At 31.5% G+C, this 19,341-nt stretch overlaps 1 protein-coding gene across 7 annotated transcripts; it reads left to right on the plus strand.

Moving 5' to 3' along the window:
- Positions 1 to 225: 225 nt before the first annotated feature.
- Mbs (Myosin binding subunit) lies at positions 226 to 19,173 on the plus strand. Of its 7 annotated transcripts, XM_070302393.1 has the most exons (22): positions 229 to 1,259; positions 4,442 to 4,572; positions 4,744 to 4,862; positions 5,577 to 5,736; positions 5,965 to 6,109; positions 6,291 to 6,421; positions 6,496 to 6,641; positions 6,908 to 7,039; positions 7,262 to 7,344; positions 7,423 to 7,549; positions 7,632 to 7,731; positions 8,050 to 8,184; positions 8,979 to 9,149; positions 9,652 to 9,783; positions 10,607 to 10,790; positions 11,410 to 11,565; positions 11,759 to 11,942; positions 12,084 to 12,193; positions 12,437 to 12,508; positions 14,951 to 15,274; positions 15,888 to 15,980; positions 17,881 to 17,969. In XM_070302393.1, exons 1-21 carry the CDS (start codon positions 1,011 to 1,013, stop codon positions 15,978 to 15,980), a joined length of 3,084 nt encoding a protein of 1,027 aa, XP_070158494.1. In that variant the 5' UTR covers positions 229 to 1,010; the 3' UTR covers positions 17,881 to 17,969. The 7 variants fall into 7 exon arrangements, with proteins under 7 accessions (XP_070158500.1, XP_070158499.1, XP_070158494.1 ...); XM_070302398.1 differs by lacking the exon at positions 11,410 to 11,565 and having other exon boundaries at positions 227 to 1,259; XM_070302394.1 differs by lacking the exon at positions 15,888 to 15,980 and having other exon boundaries at positions 17,881 to 19,173.
- Positions 19,174 to 19,341: the final 168 nt, after the last annotated feature.

A 19,341-nucleotide genomic window follows, 5' to 3' on the forward strand; every position in this document is an offset into this window, starting at 1 on the left:
AAAACATTTTTCTCTTCCGGGCTTGGTTTTTGAGATATTCGACTGGATGGATTAAAATGTGCCACCCAGTATATATATATTTATATGAATCAATGTCCACGAATCGTGAAGAGGATTTAGTAAAGAAAGAAAAAGCCCCTGTCTTTTAGGGACAAGATCGATCGGGTTGGCAACGATGCGAGTCGAGTTTCGAGCTCGAAACTCATTCGGCGCGAGAGAGGAGCGGCCAGGAATAGCAAAGAGTACGCGAGTCTAGCCGTTTCGTTAAATGAGTGCCTGGCAGAGGAGGTGTTCGACTGAAGGCGACCCTATCGTACGTACGACCGCTCCCTCCGGTAACTCGTCAAGACTCCGAGACTCGACAATAAGATTCGGACGCGGGAATACGGCCGCGCTGATCTCTTATATATATGGAGCGAGCTGACGGGAAACGCCTGTTTCACGTACCGAATCGCACGCAGTGAACGCGAGTGTGTGCGTGTTACATAGTGGAGTCGTCGCCGCCGTCGTCGTCGCGTACACGAAAAAGGGTGGCGAGGTGCGAGATACGAAGAGGAGAGCGGTGAAGAGCAAAGAAGAGAAAAATAGATAAGATAACTAGAAGGAACGAAAGAAAGACAGAGAGAGAGAGAGAGGGAGAGAGAGAGGAAAGACGGACGAGCGAATGAGAGAGCGAACTAAATGAGTGAGTGACCGTGTGCGTATCGTGTGGTGCGTCCGTTTGCATGTGTGCGCGGCCGCGCGCGTGTGCCAAGCAAGAAGAAGAGGAAGAGGAGGAAGAAGAAGAAGAAGAAGAAGAAGAAGAAGAAGAAGAAGAAGAAGAAGAAGAAGAAGAGGAGAGAAGCCCGTGGCGCGCGCGACAAGAGAAGTGATTATAGGAGAGCTGCCTACTGTTGCTGCCGCTCTGCCTTTAAGAGGAGGAGCGCGGTCGAGCGCTCTGACGAGCGCGTCGTGCTTTTTACCCTCCGCCGTCCGCCGCCGTCGCCGTCGCCGTCCTCGACGTCGGGGCAATGTCTCTCGAGACACGTTCGAGCTCGGCCCTGTTCAAGCGAGCCGAACAGCTCAAGCGCTGGGAACAGTCCGAGACGAATCGCGAGCCCGCGCAGCCGCGCCAAGTCGCGCGCAAGATCAAGTTCTCCGCCGATTGCGTGTTCCTGGCGGCGTGCGCGGCCAGCGACAAGGAGGAGGTCGTGCGTCTATTGCAGAAAGGGGCGGACATCAACACTGGGAATGTTGACGGTCTCACCGCGCTGCACCAGGTAAGGATGGAGGACCGCGAGGGCGCCGCGAGGTGCACGGGTAATCTCCGGCATCCCGTCGCTTTTGACAGTTTCCTCGAACGCGCGTCCCGTTCCCTTCGCATGTGTTCCCTTTCTTCCTGTCTCTCACGAGAACGTAACTTTGCAAGATGGCTACAACGAGCTCCAGCTGTCTAATTGGAGTATTGTTCGCGGAGATCCGTCACGTATATACTGACATATACCCACGAGATTGTCAACGAGAAGGATTTGACAAAAAGGAATACGTAAAACGTAGTTCTCTCGGTTCGATTTGATGCACAAGTATTTCTTTTAGGCTACAAGATGTATAATCATCGTTATACGGTGTCTCAACTATTAATTACTGTTTCCGTATATTAGTGAGAAGGCAACTTGTGGCAATAATGTATCTCGTATAACGAAAACATGCTAACTTCATTGCAAGATTTTCGATACATTGAGTTACGTTGATTCAAAAGTATCCATGCAATCAGAGTATCAATGAATCTGAAAATATTTTGCTTTCCTGTTTCTCTTTCATCGATTATTTTCTAATACTTTATCTGTGTAATTAATATTTCGTTAATTGAGTTCGTATTTAATTTCGATATGCAATATTATTGAATATGAATTTTCATTCATTTTGTTTATCTCGACAAAAATTCAAATTTTCTTCTAAAATGATATGATTTATTTATTACATTATATATAATTTAAATCATTTATATATGTATATTAATTTATACTAAATTAAAATTTCGTGATACTAAATTCTGTAAGATTTTAAAATTCATGTTATTTTATTTTTAATGTAAAAATTATTAAATTATAGTGAAATCAAATTAAGATAATGAAATCTTAAACGTAACTATATATCTGAGAAAAATTCGTTAAGCTTCATCTTACATAGAAACATCTCCTCATTTCCTCTAAAAGTCTACTTAATTACATTCAAACAGATATGTCATGTAAATTCTTTAGAAATTTTTTTTTTTTTTTTTGCATTTTCAAATTATCCGACAAGATACCCCTGCAGTTCTTAAGTAATTTTTTAAGTTAAAAACTTAATTTTATATGACTTAAGAAATTTTATTGTTTATATTTTTTATGTGTGATTTTTATTATTGTTTTTATTCTATTCTATTATTTTTATGATTGTTTATGAGGTAGTTATTTCATAAACCATAATTTGTTTTTCCTTCTATGAAGCATGCCAACGATTGAAAATTTTTATCATATATGTGTGCTGTGTGCAAATAGTTTTCAACTTATATTTAAAATGTTGGAGTAAAACAATTACTAAGCCCAACATATTTTGATATTACTCTGAAAATTGAATGCATGTTGTACAGATTGTATATGTAATATTTGGTTAAAACACTATTAATAATTTATAATTCTAATATTACATTTATTTAATAATTTATTTAATAAAAATTTTCAATTATATATCAGCATTTGGCTTTAAATATTTTAAAGAAAATAAATCCTAATTATTTTATTATTACAGTATCTATACAATTATATATATAATATAGATAATTAATATTAAGAATTATGAAAAAATTTTGATAAATTGAGTTTTAAGGATTTCTGTATCGGTAATAAAGCCTCTATCTATCAATTTTACGCTTAACTCTTTCATAAAAAAAAAAATAATTTTATATAATTTGTAATTCTAATGGAACTCTCTGACAATTCACTGTATAGAGCTATTTCCTTACCACACTGGCAACGATTTTTTTCGCGAGTAGTAAGCTTTTATGAGCAGCCTATTTCTGGGTGTTTCTAAAAGCTGGCACAACTGGGCAATCCGGGACAGCTTGTACATACATGCCGTAACGGTTATTACAGTATCTAGGTAATTAATATGGATATATTAACGAGAAGGCCGAAACAGAATTTCTCATGCGGAAAGAATAATCATAAGTCGAGAAAAAATAATTATATCGATAAAAAAATTTTGGGAGAATATTATATTTTTGTATTAAAATAATAATATAATTTTTAAGACGATTGCGTAAAATTACAGAACAGAATGACACAAAAGATTACAAGATATATTTGATATACTTTGTAGAATTAAATCTTTTAAATTTAAAAATTTGTTTTATATTTCTTCTAAGTAATATATTTTTAATACCTATTTGCCAATTCAATTAATTAACAATTATAACAATTTCAACGAAATTGAAAACAATATAATGATGTTTAATATAATGATATAAATATGAAGATATATTATATTGAAAAATTTATTTTCTCAGCTTTTCAAACTTTATTCTGAAATTGTTATAATTATTAATTATATATATGAATTGATAAATGGCATTAAAAATATATAATTATATATATTATATGATAATAATAGTGATTGCAAGTCATTCGAGTCTTATTCAATGGAACAACATTTTCCATAATGTGAAACGATATTTATGGCCGTTATTTAAGTAAGGAGGAAGTTAAGGTATTTCATGGATTTGCGAAAATAGAATGTGAAAATACATCAGGCATCAAATGCTATTTATAGCTCTCTGTTAGAAGTCGCAGGCTGCAGCATCTGTGTTCAGTTTAAATCCTCTGTGTCTAGCAATGTGTTGTAATATGTATCTACTTTTTTTTCGCTTTCGTAATATATTGAAACTGCAAGAATTTGCACACATTGATGCGAAGAATGATTCACGAAAATATATTTTACTATATGCACACACATTTAATCTAATATAATAAGATCATTTAATTGTTAAGCGGTGACAAAGATAATTAAGTGTATTTTTATAATAAGTATTTTATTTCATTCTGTAAACTTAGAACTATACCGATAAATTTAATATTCTATAATATCTTTTTATGAATTTTATGATCTAAATTTGTCATATCTCTTATGGCTAAATGTTCCATTATATATTGCCATGCAATTGTGTAATGTTTGCGATTAAGAAAGTAATAATCGAAAATCTAACATTGTATTTGTAACATAACGTCGATTCAAATCTTGGATCACGACCAGATCGAGCAAAATCGGCAGTCCCGATGCCGGAATCTCGAAATACATCTTGCCAATCGTGCACGCTTTTCATCTTTTTCGTTTGACTCGTATAAACTCATGCATATCAATATATAATCAGCATATATCATATTCCTATTCGTATTATATTATTGTAACCATTATGTATAATTAGGCCTGCATCGATGATGATCTGGATATGGTGGAATTTTTGGTGGAGCAAGGAGCGGATATTAATCGTGGAGATAATGAAGGATGGACACCCTTACACGCTACGGCATCTTGTGGATTCATATCTATTGCCAAGTAAGTTAAAAGACTTTTACACAAAAATTTTTATAAAAAAAGATATTTTTCTATATATTTTTTATTTATAGAAGAGTATTTAAGATTATAATCACGTTTATCATATTTATTGTAATAAAGTTAAATTGTAATAAAATGAGAATGACTTTTTTTTTTTTTTTTTTTTTACAGATACTTAATAGAACAAGGATGTAATCTGGCAGCAGTTAACAACGATGGTGAACTGGCGCTGGACATTGCAGAAAGCGACGAGATGGAAGACATGCTCCAACAGCATATAAATAAAGCAGGTTTGTATTTATATATGTATATTTGCAGGATGTCTATGAGGCCTAGTGCGTAAAACTTTTAATTATAGATTTCCGAGGAAAATCACAGTTGGAAATCGTAGTACCGAAATATCCGTACTACAGTAATTTAAGCGAGCGATCTAGTTATATAAATGGCAAAAGATTAATTAATAGCTCTTTTTGTTTTTCTCTATTACTTTTTCTCTCTATATATTTATAATATATTGTATTTATTTTTAGACAAAAACTCTATATCACGCATATGTGTATAGGATTAAATAAAATACTAAAATACTAAATACTTATCTGAAACTTATTGTCAGTACTCGGCTAAAGATTCGCGCGGTCAGACACAGCAAATCGCATATTGGCAAAGATTCTCTCTTTCATTGACCTCTTTTCGTAATGTTGATATAATTTCACATACAATGCAGAATACCGAAATAGTTTCTTAGGAAATATCTGCTTATACATATATGGTTTATTCATATTTTGCATATTCAAAAATTTAATTATTCAAATAGAAATATTTGATATCAGATATCTTGCAAGGTATTGATATTAAAAGCGTTTTTTTCTTATAACATTGTATAGTTGAATTTATACAGTATGTATACGACAAAAATTGAGCTTAAATATATTTTTAAAATATATTTACTAGATTAAAAAAAATGGAATATGAATATGAATTATATAATAAACATAATTTTGCAGGTATTGATTGTGATCAAGCTAGGAGTGAAGAAGAACAATCAATGCTGAACGACGCGAAAGCTTGGCGGGCAGGTACGCCAGGCAAGGATTCTGTACATCCTAGATCAGGAGCTACTGCACTTCATGTTGCTGCTGCCAAAGGCTACATCAAAGTCATGCAGTAAGATGCTATATCTAATTGAAATATTATTTAATGTGATATATATTACTTAAAGAATGGCAAAAAACTATGTACTTCTTATATTGAAAGCATAATGTGCAATGCAACAAAACATTAAAATTATTTAAAAAATTCTACAATTCTTTTTTATATGTATAAGAATAGATTCGTATATATGGAATTGAGTTTTTTTTTTTTTTATTGAGCTTTTTTAATACTTCTGTGCAGCATATTACTACAAGCTCGATGCAATGTTGATGCACAGGACTTTGATGGGTGGACGCCTTTGCATGGTGCGGCACATTGGGGTCAATTGGACGCTTGCAAACTTCTTGTTGAGAATGACTGTGATATGGATATGAAAAATTACGTCGTAAGAAAACAAATATTTATAATAATCGTATGGTACAGATTAAATCCAGATTAGTTTAAATTGACTCTAGACTGGTTCTGATCTAGGCCAATCCAATTTAAATCCAAACTGGTTTAAACTGTTTATAACACATACACAATGTTATTATAAGATATTTTTCTTATTAGTATCTTGCTTTTAGGGCCAAACTGCTTTTGATGTTGCTGATGCAGACATCCTTAAAGCTCTTGAAAATTTAAGAGAGCAACAAGCACTCATAATAAAGGAAAATTCACAAACAAATAATAAGCAATTGTCTATACCAAAGAAACGGTGTGCAACAAAATAATCGTAAATAATAGAATGTGAGACATTAGTCTTTTATTTTAATTTACCTATTATTACAGCGTTTCAACAAGTGCTGATAGTTCAATAATGGCACAAGAATCTGCGGAGATCTTTGAAGAAGAGACACCAAATAAAGTTAAGAAGGTTGAATTGGAGATTCAATCTGATAAAGAAGATTCCAGCACTAGTACAAACAGCGATGTTGGTAAGTTCCTGTTTGTATTATTATATCTTGCGACATACGATCTAATCCGCACGTTTTTTAAAAAAAGGTGGTTACTTTAATAACTATCTACTCTGCAACTTCCATATTTATCTTTTATGTGAGAAAAAGGAAAAAGAATAATCATGTTTTGCGAGCTATTTTCACACAAATTTCTATATATCTCCTATTATCTAATTTTGCGAATCTAATCTTTATATACTGTTAACTGTAATCTGTATTTCTTATAACATTTGCTGCATGTACAGAAGCAACACGTGAAACACACATGGAAGAGAGTGATGGTGAAGGTGACTCTGAGACTAGCTCAGAATCACACTCTTCCACTTTCTCCAATCAGTCTGATAAGTCTAACCATGTGACATGTCTTACAGATGACGGTAAGTTTGATCTGTAAGACCGTTTTCTTTTTTCTTTATATAAAACACTTTATATGAATTATATTGCTTACTATTATATATTGCATGTATTCAGATTTTTATATTGGTATATATTAAACAAAATACTGGATTTTGGTTATTGTTTCACAGAGAGTCAGAGACTTCAAATATTTCTTTTCTCTAAAATTAATAGTGTAATAATTTTAATCAATTGTTTTACAGAGAAGAAAAATAGAGTAAACAAAGATGAAACTACACTCCATAGTCCAATATCTTCGGTTGAAACTAATAAAGTTCCTAATCAGGTATAGTATTAATTGCTTTAATGAATCGTTAATTCTATGTTTTATTGAATAATTTTTTACTTTGTTCTCTCTTCTAAGGCTCCAATATTGCCACCAAAACAACAGACTGATAATAATGAGGAAGGTGTAGTACCATCTTGGAGACGTTCAGGTTCCTTTCGAAATAAAATGCAAAGTACTGAAACTACTAATTCTGTATCTACAAGTAAGCTCATATATTTCAATTACATTTCTCAATTTTTAAATTAAGCTTCTCTACTAATCATGTATGTGTAATCATTTTTCAGAACTCGAAGATAAGGATAACAATCGTAAGGTACCAAATAAAGTTAGTGGAGAGCCCGATGTGGTGTTAAGAAGAACACATAGTTTTGAAACAGATGAAAAGTGAGTGTAATTAAGACCTTTGCTTAGCGCGTCATTATTATTATTATTATTATTTAATATTACACAAATCTGCAGCTTTATATTTGTAGAAATATCGAGTGTTTCCCTTTTCTTATTTTTTATGTTTGTTAATAATCAGCAGATATTTAATGCTATTAACAGCTGTGCTATGTTCCAACTAAGATATTGCATTATATGCAAATTCTATGTGGCTGCATCTTAATTGCGAATCTTAGTGTCTCTTTGTAATGTATGTCCCTATACTATCATGATAATTAGTGTAGAGATATGCATGGCACGGTAATGCATGTGATGCAGGTTTTATGAGCAGTATTTGGCATTACGTGCTCGCATCAAGGCGTTCTCGTGTCCTACCCTTCATCGCTGCAATGCAACTGCTACTACTCATACCAATGCTACGACTCGTTCTGCATCTCTACGCGAAACACACAGGTATATGCCGCATGCTTCTAATCAATGTGTACAGCTTTTAATTTCACAATATAAATTGTAATCGTGTTAATTCTATATTTCAAATTGTTCATACAATTATCCTGTATAATATATAAAACGTTGCAATGCATATTATTGTTATATTATATCATTTTATTATTTAAAAGTGTGTAAGTCTTTAAAAGATATGGTTTTAATATTTGTTTTATACATTGTAAATGTGGAATGGGCTTTGTGTAGCTTGCTATTTATTATCTTAGAGCTTAAAACTTTAAAATGCTTTAATTTAAAACAATAGTATTGATCGAATGAAAGTCTTAACTCTATTTTGAACAATTTATTTATAAGAACTTACATGTATATATAAATTTTATAGAAGTAATTTTTTTTAATATTACACTTATAAACCTATCAGGATTAAAGTAAATATGACAAAATAACTCACATAAAAAAAACAGAAATTGGAAATTTTATATACTTGCATCTTTTTGAGAAATAAATCTTAAAATATATATTTATCAAAGGATCCAAAACTTTTGTGTGGGATATAAAAACTATTTCATTTTTAATCATGCAAAAATGAATAAATAAGAAGATATTCTTATTTTTAGTGTGTGCTTTTGTGAATTTTATTTTAATATATTTGCTGATATTATATAATATGTTTATCATTAAAATATATGCTATCATTAATATATTATTACATATTATTATGTATTATTATATTATGTGTTTAATAGTTTATCATTACATATTATTTCTTTTTAATTATTTATTTTATTCTTACACTTTAGAAAAAAAGACGTGAAATTAAATTTGGAATTGTCAAGACTGCCACAAGGAAGCAATACACTTTCACCAATATCCGCATCCAAAACATTGGCCTCGAGTCTATTGTCATCCATCACAACAACTACCACTGCCACCACAACAACAAGTCCAATTCCAGTTAATCAAATTCGCAGGTAAATAAATTTTTATACTAGATATATATAAATATATTCTTTAAATTTCTAAGTGTATATTTTAAATTTATTTTATATTTCTTAATTTACTTTACAAGAGATTGCAAATGGATTGCAGTATTTTATGAACTGTGTAAAATACTTGGTTGTAAAATTTTTAATTTTCTTTCTACTCATCGCGAAGTATTTGATTAATATAATGGATTATTTATTCCATAATATTTTCATATTTTCAATTTTTTACATACAAAGTAAAAGATTCCATAATACTATATGCTTCATAGTGCTTGATATGTCTTAAAGTTATAAAAATTTCAAGTATATATGTATATTTTTTGCTACATAATTTTAATATGTTAATAAATTTCGGGTATTTCCAAAGCGGATACGAGTCCTAAACACTAATTTACAATATCAGAATACATTATTACATGCACATAATTGACATCTATATTTTTACATTTTGTATTGTGCATTATATAATATGAATGTGGCTGAATAGTGTTCAACCAATGGAAGCTGCATCTACAGTTGTATCAAATACAAATAATGCAGTAACAACTGCTCCTGGAACTCCCACTACACCAGGCGGGAGCAAGCTAAGTCCAGGAAATATCTTCAAGAATTTCTTCAAGTGGGTACTCACTCTCCTCGGAAGATTCACCTGAAATATGACTTTGCATATATATATATATATATATATTGTATATATCTTCAGATGTTTACGTGTAATTTATATTAATTTGCTGGCAGTAGCATGAAATTTTGCTTTTGCAGTGTGATTATTTCTTTTATTTGCATATTAATCGTTCTATATTTGAATTTTACAATAGTTGTCTCATTCACAAGCAACCATACATCTGAATTCACCAATTACCGAAATGTTACACGATTATAATTGACAAATTGACATACTATTACATATAAATACACTTTATTCGATTTTTGTATTGCTAAATATATAAATTTGTAGATGCACTATGATACTCGCATAAATCCACTATGACACAAAGATCCATTGATATTCTGTGAAAATTATTTATTGGAGCAATTTTTCTTATTTTGAGCGTGCGCGTGCGCGCGCGTGTGTATGTGTGTGTGTGACATTAAGCATAATATATCTTTACTCTTTTAATTTTTTAATTGAAAAATTAATATACTCTACTACAGGGGAAAAAAATGAATTCTTATGTAGTCATGACACCAAAGATACATCTGGGACATACAAAGAAGATATATTAATTATATTTTACAGGGATATATGTATATATATTTTTGCTGGTTTCTGTGAAATTTTTAATATGGCTTTTACAATTGCATTGGACATAATGCTTACTAAAAGTTTGTTTTTACATTGCACAGAACACAACCTGACAATATATTGTACATCTTTTGTTGCAACTTGTAAGCTCGCAGATATTTTTTCATCTTATATATTATTGCATATATATGTACAGATCCTTCGTTCCGCCAGTACGTGATGAGGAAAGCGAAACGCAAAGGAAAGCCCACGCAAAGAGAGTGAGAGAGACTAGAAGATCAACTCAAGGTGTGACGTTGGACGAGATCAAGAGCGCGGAACAATTAGTCAAGAAGAAGCAACAGAACAACGAATCACCAGCAATAACGCCATCCACGCAGGTAAAGATCGTATCGATGTTTTTATCATATATGAGAATTGTCTTATCTATTGATTAGAGAATGACTAATTGCACGTGAACTGAATCGTCTGGAAGAATTCTTCTCAAGCAGTGTATAATAGTGTTAAGAGAGACGCCCTCCTTTATCTCTATATAAGAACAATGATAGAGAGTGAATATTAAAACATAGTGCAGCATATTAATTACAAAAAAAAAAAAAAAAAAAAAAAAAATGTTGATAGTGATTATGATTCCGGCTTTTAAATTGCTATATCATATCGCAATTTGGAGATTGGAATTGTATTTAGTATAAAAGAAACTACTAGCAAAACGATTATTCTTTTTCTTATGTTTGAAATAAAAGTTATTTATCGTTGAACTGTGTTACTAATTGTGTATAATAAACGAAGACGTACGACGATCTAATGTACTGTTAGATGGCTTCCATGAAGTACCTGTGTTGTTTAAAATTGAAAGTACATCTAATATTTTATTTTTTATTATATTCTTATATACAATTATAATACGATACGACGATTATATAAAGTCGAGACGATGCATTACGAAGTCAATACATTTATTCATTTTTTTTTTTTTTTTTTTTTTTTTAAATAATACAGCCTACAACTACCGTCAGCAATACAGCTTCGATCACAGCTACAATAACAACCGCAACCTCAACTACTGCTACCGTGACTACCGCAAATAAAGTAGAAGAATCTAATTTGCCTGAAAGACGACCATCTTGGAGATTAAGGGTAGACAATGGAAGCAAGGTCTGTGCGGTATTTTTACGAAATTATTATTTATCTATGTTTATTCGCGCGATTATCCGTGCTACAATCGATGCTACGCCGCAATGCGTTACAAGATACAAAGTATGATGAAATTCAATCGCGATAGTGGAAGCAAAGCATCAAATGTCATCGTAAATCAAGATCTGTAATAACATTGTAATTTGTGATATAGTTTCAGTTAGAAGACGCTAATAATAAATCTAATGACAACACAACGGCCTACATGAGAAGACCGTCTGGTGGAACTGGTATACCTAGACCATCATCAGCGCCAGTGGAAACTATTGCTACTAGTAGTACAGAAACCACAATTACTTTACCCCTTAGAAGATCGTTAAAGCAACCTGATGATAAAGGTAAAAATCTGTAGAATAATTAATTAAACAATATAAAACTCGTCACATGTTTTTTATGAAAAAATTAATAAAAATACAAAGTTGATTTGTGCAGCATTTGCGATTATTTATATAAAAAGTTGGAATTATGTTATGTTATAGAACAAGATAAGGAAAATGATAGTAGAAACGCACAAGCTACACAAGCGGTTATACAAAGGAGACGTAGGCCTAAGAGAAGATCGACGGGCGTGGTCCACGTGGATATGGATGTTAGTAACAATTTTATAATAAAGTTATCTAAAAAGTTATATTGATCTCTCTTTAAAAATGTTCTAATTAATATCACACGAGAAAATAAAAAAGAATTGTATATTTTGAGAGAGAAAAAATAGCATAGATTTTAAAAAGACAAAAAATTAAAGCTAGTCATATGTATATAATAAAAATTATTCTATAGAAATTAAATAAATGTATTTAAAAATACATCTAAGATGGCATTTTATTTTTTATAGGAAATCGATCCAGAGAAACAAGATGTAACTGCTGGTGGTGACTGTGATGATTCCAAGATCAATCACAATGAAGTAAGTAAATCCATCTTCTTCTAATTCAGAATCTCGCAATTTTTGTTATATAATGTGTCAACTTTAACTTTAATAGATCATTATCATTAGAAATATATGAAACACTGCTTGAAATTGAAATAATTCAATTAAAAATAATAAAGATAAATTACATACGCGTAAATAATAAACGCTGGCTGCTGCATGATGGACGGATAGTGCTGATCATCTAAAATATATCATTCCCCTATTTTATCGGCCCTCTTCGACTTTTTATTTAGCAAATTTTCCGACGTCAAAGTATCTGTCCGAATTTCGATTTATGAATCTGTTGTTACGGATTTACTAGACATGTGCCAAGAAGCCAAAATTGGATAACGCGCAGAGAGAAACACAAGGCTCGTAGGAAAGAGAGGGAGGAAAGTGTACGAATGATGAGGCATCATCTTATTTTGGCCTCGATAAGTTTCTGAAACTTCGATTGTTGAACAGGTTGGACAATTGTAACACAGATAACGAGGAAAGAACAGACGCTCTTTATTTTTGTAATTCTGGAAAAGAGAGCTCGCTCTTACACAAAGATCCAGCGTAACTTTTTCGTTCACCGGGTATAAACGGATTTAGTAGGCTATCGGAGCTTGATATTATTTTTAGCTTCTTGGAACAATAACTTCTATTTCATACATTCTCGAAAAAATTAATTCAATAATCTTTAATTCTATTATCGCGTTTAATATTCTATATGAAAATATATAAAAAGATATATATATATATATATATATATATATCTTTTTATATATATGTGTATATATATATATATGATATACACAATAATCGTGAGATTAAGACGCATGTCAACACATAATTTTGTTTAATCTTGAAATAAATATTTCTGCCCTTTTTTTAATATAAAATTATTGAGTTGACTTTAACAAGTAACAATGGCAAAATCTTGTCCGAGGAGATGATCGGTAATTGAAATAAAAAGAGATGATCGTGAACATGACCTGACCGTGTCTAAAAGTATTCTATCAATGTGTTCGGAATACAATTCGACACTTTGACATTTAGAATCGTATACGTATCGTTTGCTGCTCATGATCGCTAAATGTTTTTTTCAATCTTCTATCCATGACAGACAGATCATCAACCCATCTATATAAATCTTACATATGAGAGGCTAATGTTACGAAATTTATAATCACTTATATTCTCTTGTTTTTCGATTCTCTTGAACTTATTCTTAATATAAAATCAGATATAATCGTACAATATAATTTAATGCGCTTAAAAATTTGCTTATATTATATTTTTTATTATGAGTCATACATGTGTTAAAATGCGTTTAATCTGTGATACAAACTGTATTTATTCTTGAAACCTTAATATCTGTGTGCGTCTTCGTGTGCATTCCAAAAATAGCGCATAGTAGTAATGCTTTGAAACAGACTGTGTGCCTGAGAAAGATGTCTTGGGTTTTCTTGCCCAGTCTCCGTCAGTCTATCATCTGCTCTCTGCAGTACTGGATGTACGCGCTTTGCTCTAGAAATTATATAGCTTTTGCTATTAAGATACCGTATAGACTGTGATAAAAGTTTTCGCAACCATTAATGTATGAATAACGCGTAGAAATTGAGTGACGAATTTCGTAAAAAAAGCTGCCGATGCTGTAACGGCTCGTAATAGCTTTGCACGTGACGCAAACCATGTCTTCGTACAGAAAGGGAGCACAGACTAAGCCAACAACAGCTGCGGGTTTGAGAGCTCAAGCGTCAACAAATGGGAAATCAATTTTTGGAAACAGGTCACGAATCGGTGGATTGCTTTCGTTGAATCAGAATAATTTAACATACAATTCGAGTTTATTGGGTACGAAAAATCCTAATCTATATTCCGGGTCGAGTTTCTTGAACAAAAGCGCAAAGAATAGCGATCTATTCCGTACAAGTCCGTATGTGAAATCGACGAATAGTTCAAATTATCAAAATCTTTTCACTACATACGGTGGAACGAAAACGGGATACGGTGGTGTGACTGTACCCTCTCACACAGTCGTCAATTCCTTGAATTTAAGTCCATCTCCCAGTTACAATTATTTAAACTTAAACGTTCGCCCACACATGCAAAAAACAGAGAGTTTTACCAGATCTAAAATAAAACCGAGTTTAAATATCAGATCCAGGAGTTCCAGTCTAACTAGTCTAGCTAGTTCCGAGGGATACGCTGTAAGCGATTTTTCTTAATTCATACAAACATACATATATATAACTTAAAAAAAAAAAAAATGATGCAATCAAACTTCTGGAGAATCTATTAAAAATATCCGGTGGTTTTGAAACACCCTTATAAATATTTGTAATCTCCATAGTGCTAATACAGAATCTATAATCAAAATTTTTCTTAAAGGAATTTAAACAGTAATGCATTTAACAAAAATGAACTTTATTATTATATCTGTTTTAGAGCGGAAACGATCGCTCTGTGAGAGCTAATAGATTAGGCTCAATATCTTCATTGTCATCAGAAGCGTCATCAACACCAATCAGATTAAAATCCAATAATTCCGAAAATGGCGAATTAGACTATAAAAAATTGTACGAAGAATCTCTCGCCGAGAACGAAAGGTTAAAGGACAAGTTGAAACGTTCCGATGAACAATTGAAGGAAGTTAGAAGTTTATTGGAGAAAGCGCAAAGCAACCAAAACAAAGTAATTCTCTCTGAGGCAGAAAAGAGAGAAAGGCGAGCAATGGAAAGAAAACTTTCGGAAATGGAAGAAGAATTAAAGGTAAGCTTAGATTTCACGTATTACTTTCTTCAATTTCAACAAATGTTATTTATGTGATAGCAAATGGAACAAAGACGCTTTCATACATTGAATTAAGTAATGACGAGACTGGACCACAATTTTCTGTGATTTTGTCTCTGTGTACGAATATACATATCAGTGTATATCTGTATACTCACAATTTTAAATTTTGGTTTTTTTTTTTAGTTAGTTATACACCCGTCATCTCTTTTTGTTGTGTTGCTACGATTAGTAGTGACAAAAGAACAGTGATGATCCTTTTTGTAAAAAAGCGATCCGATTGCTTCGGTGCATCTATTTTGTACGCTTTTCCTTACCTATCATTTTTTACGGCGCTTTTCTCTCTTTCTTATTCTCTACTCAGATTAGTCTACTGATTGATTTTTCAATCGGAAAATATTAATTTCTATTCGCCCGTTTATATCTCTTCCCCTGTGTTCCGCTTCGCAGAATTTCTAGTATACTCTAGCGGGAAATTGCACGCGGTTTTACTTATCTGTTTTAACGAAACGCGAATCAGTTGTATGTTTTGGGACTAGCAAAAAAAAAAAACAGTGGTAGGGTTTTAGGCTAATCGTTTAACTGTTTACAGCAATTACAAAAACTCAAAGCTGAAAATGAGAGATTGAAAGCCGAAAATCGGGCACTTACCCGTGTCGTATCCAAACTCACCAATACTAAATAGGTAAAGAACACAATGACAGCATCTGCGTTAACGATAGATATCGTGTCTCATGTATAGCATTAATTAATTAATTAATTAATTAATTAATCGAATGATTAATTACTCGACCGCCAGTATTAAAACAGAAAAGATACTACTCATTTACTTATTGTACAATTCAGCTTTATAAAGTGCATTCCGAAAGCGATCGTTAATCAATTTTTTATTAAACGACACTAGCAGCTTGTACTTTTGTAAGAGAGAGAGACTTCAAGCCTATTTAATACATACATTTCGTCCCGAATATCATGAATATTATATGATCGCGCATCTCTCCTCTTACTAGTGCGATACTAATAGCACTTTTATCTTTGCAATATCAACGCGATTTTTAACGTGAAAAAAATTATATGTATAACATTATATATGTGTATACGATTATTTAAGATCGCTGTAAAATTTCAACCGTGACAATTATGATAAATTATTCGCGACTGTTTGTGTGATGCATGTTATATAAACGCGAATTACTTAATGATATATTTACTAAAAAAATCATTGCATAAGTTTTTTTTAACAAGAAATAGGAGAACGCAGTCTGTCATATATTAAGATGCATAGGAATGAATATAGATTCCGTAATTTTATAACTTTAGGAGAAACTTTTCCTTCATCAATAAAACCATCATTCAACATGCAATATAACATTTGTAAACTGAATGCGCCATCACCAAGCATCGATAATCATCTTTGGCACGTGTTACACATGAAAAACAAAATCATGACTTTGCAGCTAATTATTCTTTTCATTTCGTTCATTCATCTTAATTGTAATTGTGTGACAGTTCCCGAAATATGTTCGATATGTTAAATTCAACACACTACTACACTCTTATTAACTTAAATCTCCACCCTTCTCTCTATCTCTCTTTCTGTCTTTCTCAGAAAGCATGTTAAATGTAAAATTGTTGCATTTTCATTGCACCTTACTTATTGACATAGATCTACTTTGCAAAATGGTCAACCCATATATGAGATTGGTATTAATCTTACTTTAATGTACATAATGTTACATACTTATCATTTTTCTAATTCTATGGTATGCATTAGAAAGCTTTCATAATCAATGATATTATTTTGTAATGTTCTAAAAATGCTCGACAAGGAAGTATGTGGCAAATGATTATAGTTGGTAACACATGATTTAATATCGCTCTTTTAATATTTTTATAAAATGCTCCTGAAATCAAATTATTGATTAAGCCTACACATCTTTTAAACACTGTTAAATTTAATCTGGTAATTAAGCCTCATGTAGATTGCATACGAGTCCAAGGAGATTAATATTGTGTTCCAAACACACAGATATAAACTTTATTGCGTAAGATATACGTATGAAGATTTATATATTATTTTTAAGTTTAAGTGTGTCAGATCTCCACAACTCTAGTCTATAAATAATTATGAAGAGAATTTAGTAATTTAATTAGTAATTAACAATAGTGAAATAATCTATAAATATATAATTATAAAGAGAATACTTGTGTACAAATGCAATGATAATCAAAAGAAATAAAGTCTATAATGCTGCTGTTATATGTAATACGAACATCATGAATTGATGAAACGCTACTTGTTCGATTCACTCGATCATCTTTTTCATTCCTTTATCTGAACACATTTTTATTAATTTCTGCTAGTATACAATATATCCGAATATAAACCCGAATATGACTTTTGGTTGCAGTAATACTTGTGAGTGCCTCTCTCTTTTTCCGTTTATCTTCCTCTTGTTTTTTTTGTGAGCATATTACTCCGTCTATAACGGCATCGTTTCTCTTTGTATTCCTCTGTATAATGTAACTCCTTTGTTGCATTTTCGATTAGCACATAAGAATTAGTGTGACATTTTTCTTTCTAGGTGATGGACCAACTAAAATGCGAAAATCAGAGGCTAAAAGATGAAAATGGTGCCTTGATCAGAGTAATCAGCAAATTATCCAAATAAATCTTGTAGTCTCAACTACACACCGCAATGAAATTTTAAATTGTTGTATGTTACGATTTGTATATCGAAATGAATTGCTTTAATTATAGCAGCATTATTATCGCTAGTATTCTTACCAACGCACATCACGCTATCGATGAATTTATCCTCGTGCTAGTAATTTAACTTATTCCGATGATGAGATCAAATTATTAATCGCATGGCTGTGCCAAGGGCGAAGAAGATGTTACTTCTATTCTTAGACTATGACTATTTGATTTTGTAAAAAACTTAATTTTACTTTGCGGAATTATTTTTTAATGTCTTATATATAGAAAGATAAATTTTACAATCCACTAAAATTAATTCGATGCTTTAAAAAAAATTCAGATTTATTTTATATTTGACTTACTAGGAAGAAGAAAAACTGTTGATCTTTTACAGCTTTCTTTTTTTTAACAAATCACGTTATTAATGTTGATTCTCTTTATAAGGATATTTTTGTGTAAATATATAATAGACAACGGTGATGTGGTATTTTAATACCTGAAAGAGAGAATTTTTACTCACGGAGCAAGTCTCTGAAATACTCTGACTGCAGACAAATAAATACAGTAAAATGAATCCATTTGTATTACTGAAAAGCAATAAATGATATATCTGTTTCGCTTGATTAAATTATACAGCCGGTAAAAAAGGATGAAGTCACAAGAACATGATCTTTTGCTACTCAAGTGGCCTTTCTCTGAAGACTGCAATTTACAAATCCTTCCATCATTGCCATTTTTGCAGTATAAGCAGAAATTTGATGCATGTACGGGAGAATAAATGTTTTTAATTATACTCTGTAATATTAATACATTTTCTTATATAATATCACAGATATATGTAAAATATACGTAAGACACATCGAGATTTTTTAATCTCCTTAAAGTGCTAAAATTACTATATGTTAAAGCTGTGGCTGTAAAAAAAAACTTGAGTTCGAACTGTTGATGTGGTAGAATCTGTGTTATTATTTTTAACTATTTGTCTAATGTATGAAATGCTGTTACCTATTATTTTCTTATAGCATATTAATAAAATGATTGTTCAATATAAGCTCTGGATAAAAACGAATTTATAAATATTGGATTATATATGGAATGTGTAAACTGACAGTTGGCATGTTTTTTTAATGATATTATTGTAAACAATTGTAAAAAAAGAATGACTCAATGTAGTTATTTCGTAATGAAGTTTATTAGAAAATAATACTTGTGTAAATATTTAATACATAACTTACACAACACACGGATCTTAGTCTTATTTTATTAGTTTAAGTCGCATCACAATAAAATAAAATTCCTATATGTACAATATATATGTATATTGTAATGTTTTTAAATATTTATA

The sequence above is a fragment of the Polyergus mexicanus genome, unplaced genomic scaffold (genome assembly GCF_030449975.1).
Source record: "Polyergus mexicanus isolate NDT 795.1 unplaced genomic scaffold, iyPolMexi1.0 SCAF_10, whole genome shotgun sequence".
In the NCBI taxonomy this organism is placed as follows: Eukaryota; Metazoa; Arthropoda; class Insecta; order Hymenoptera; family Formicidae; genus Polyergus; species Polyergus mexicanus.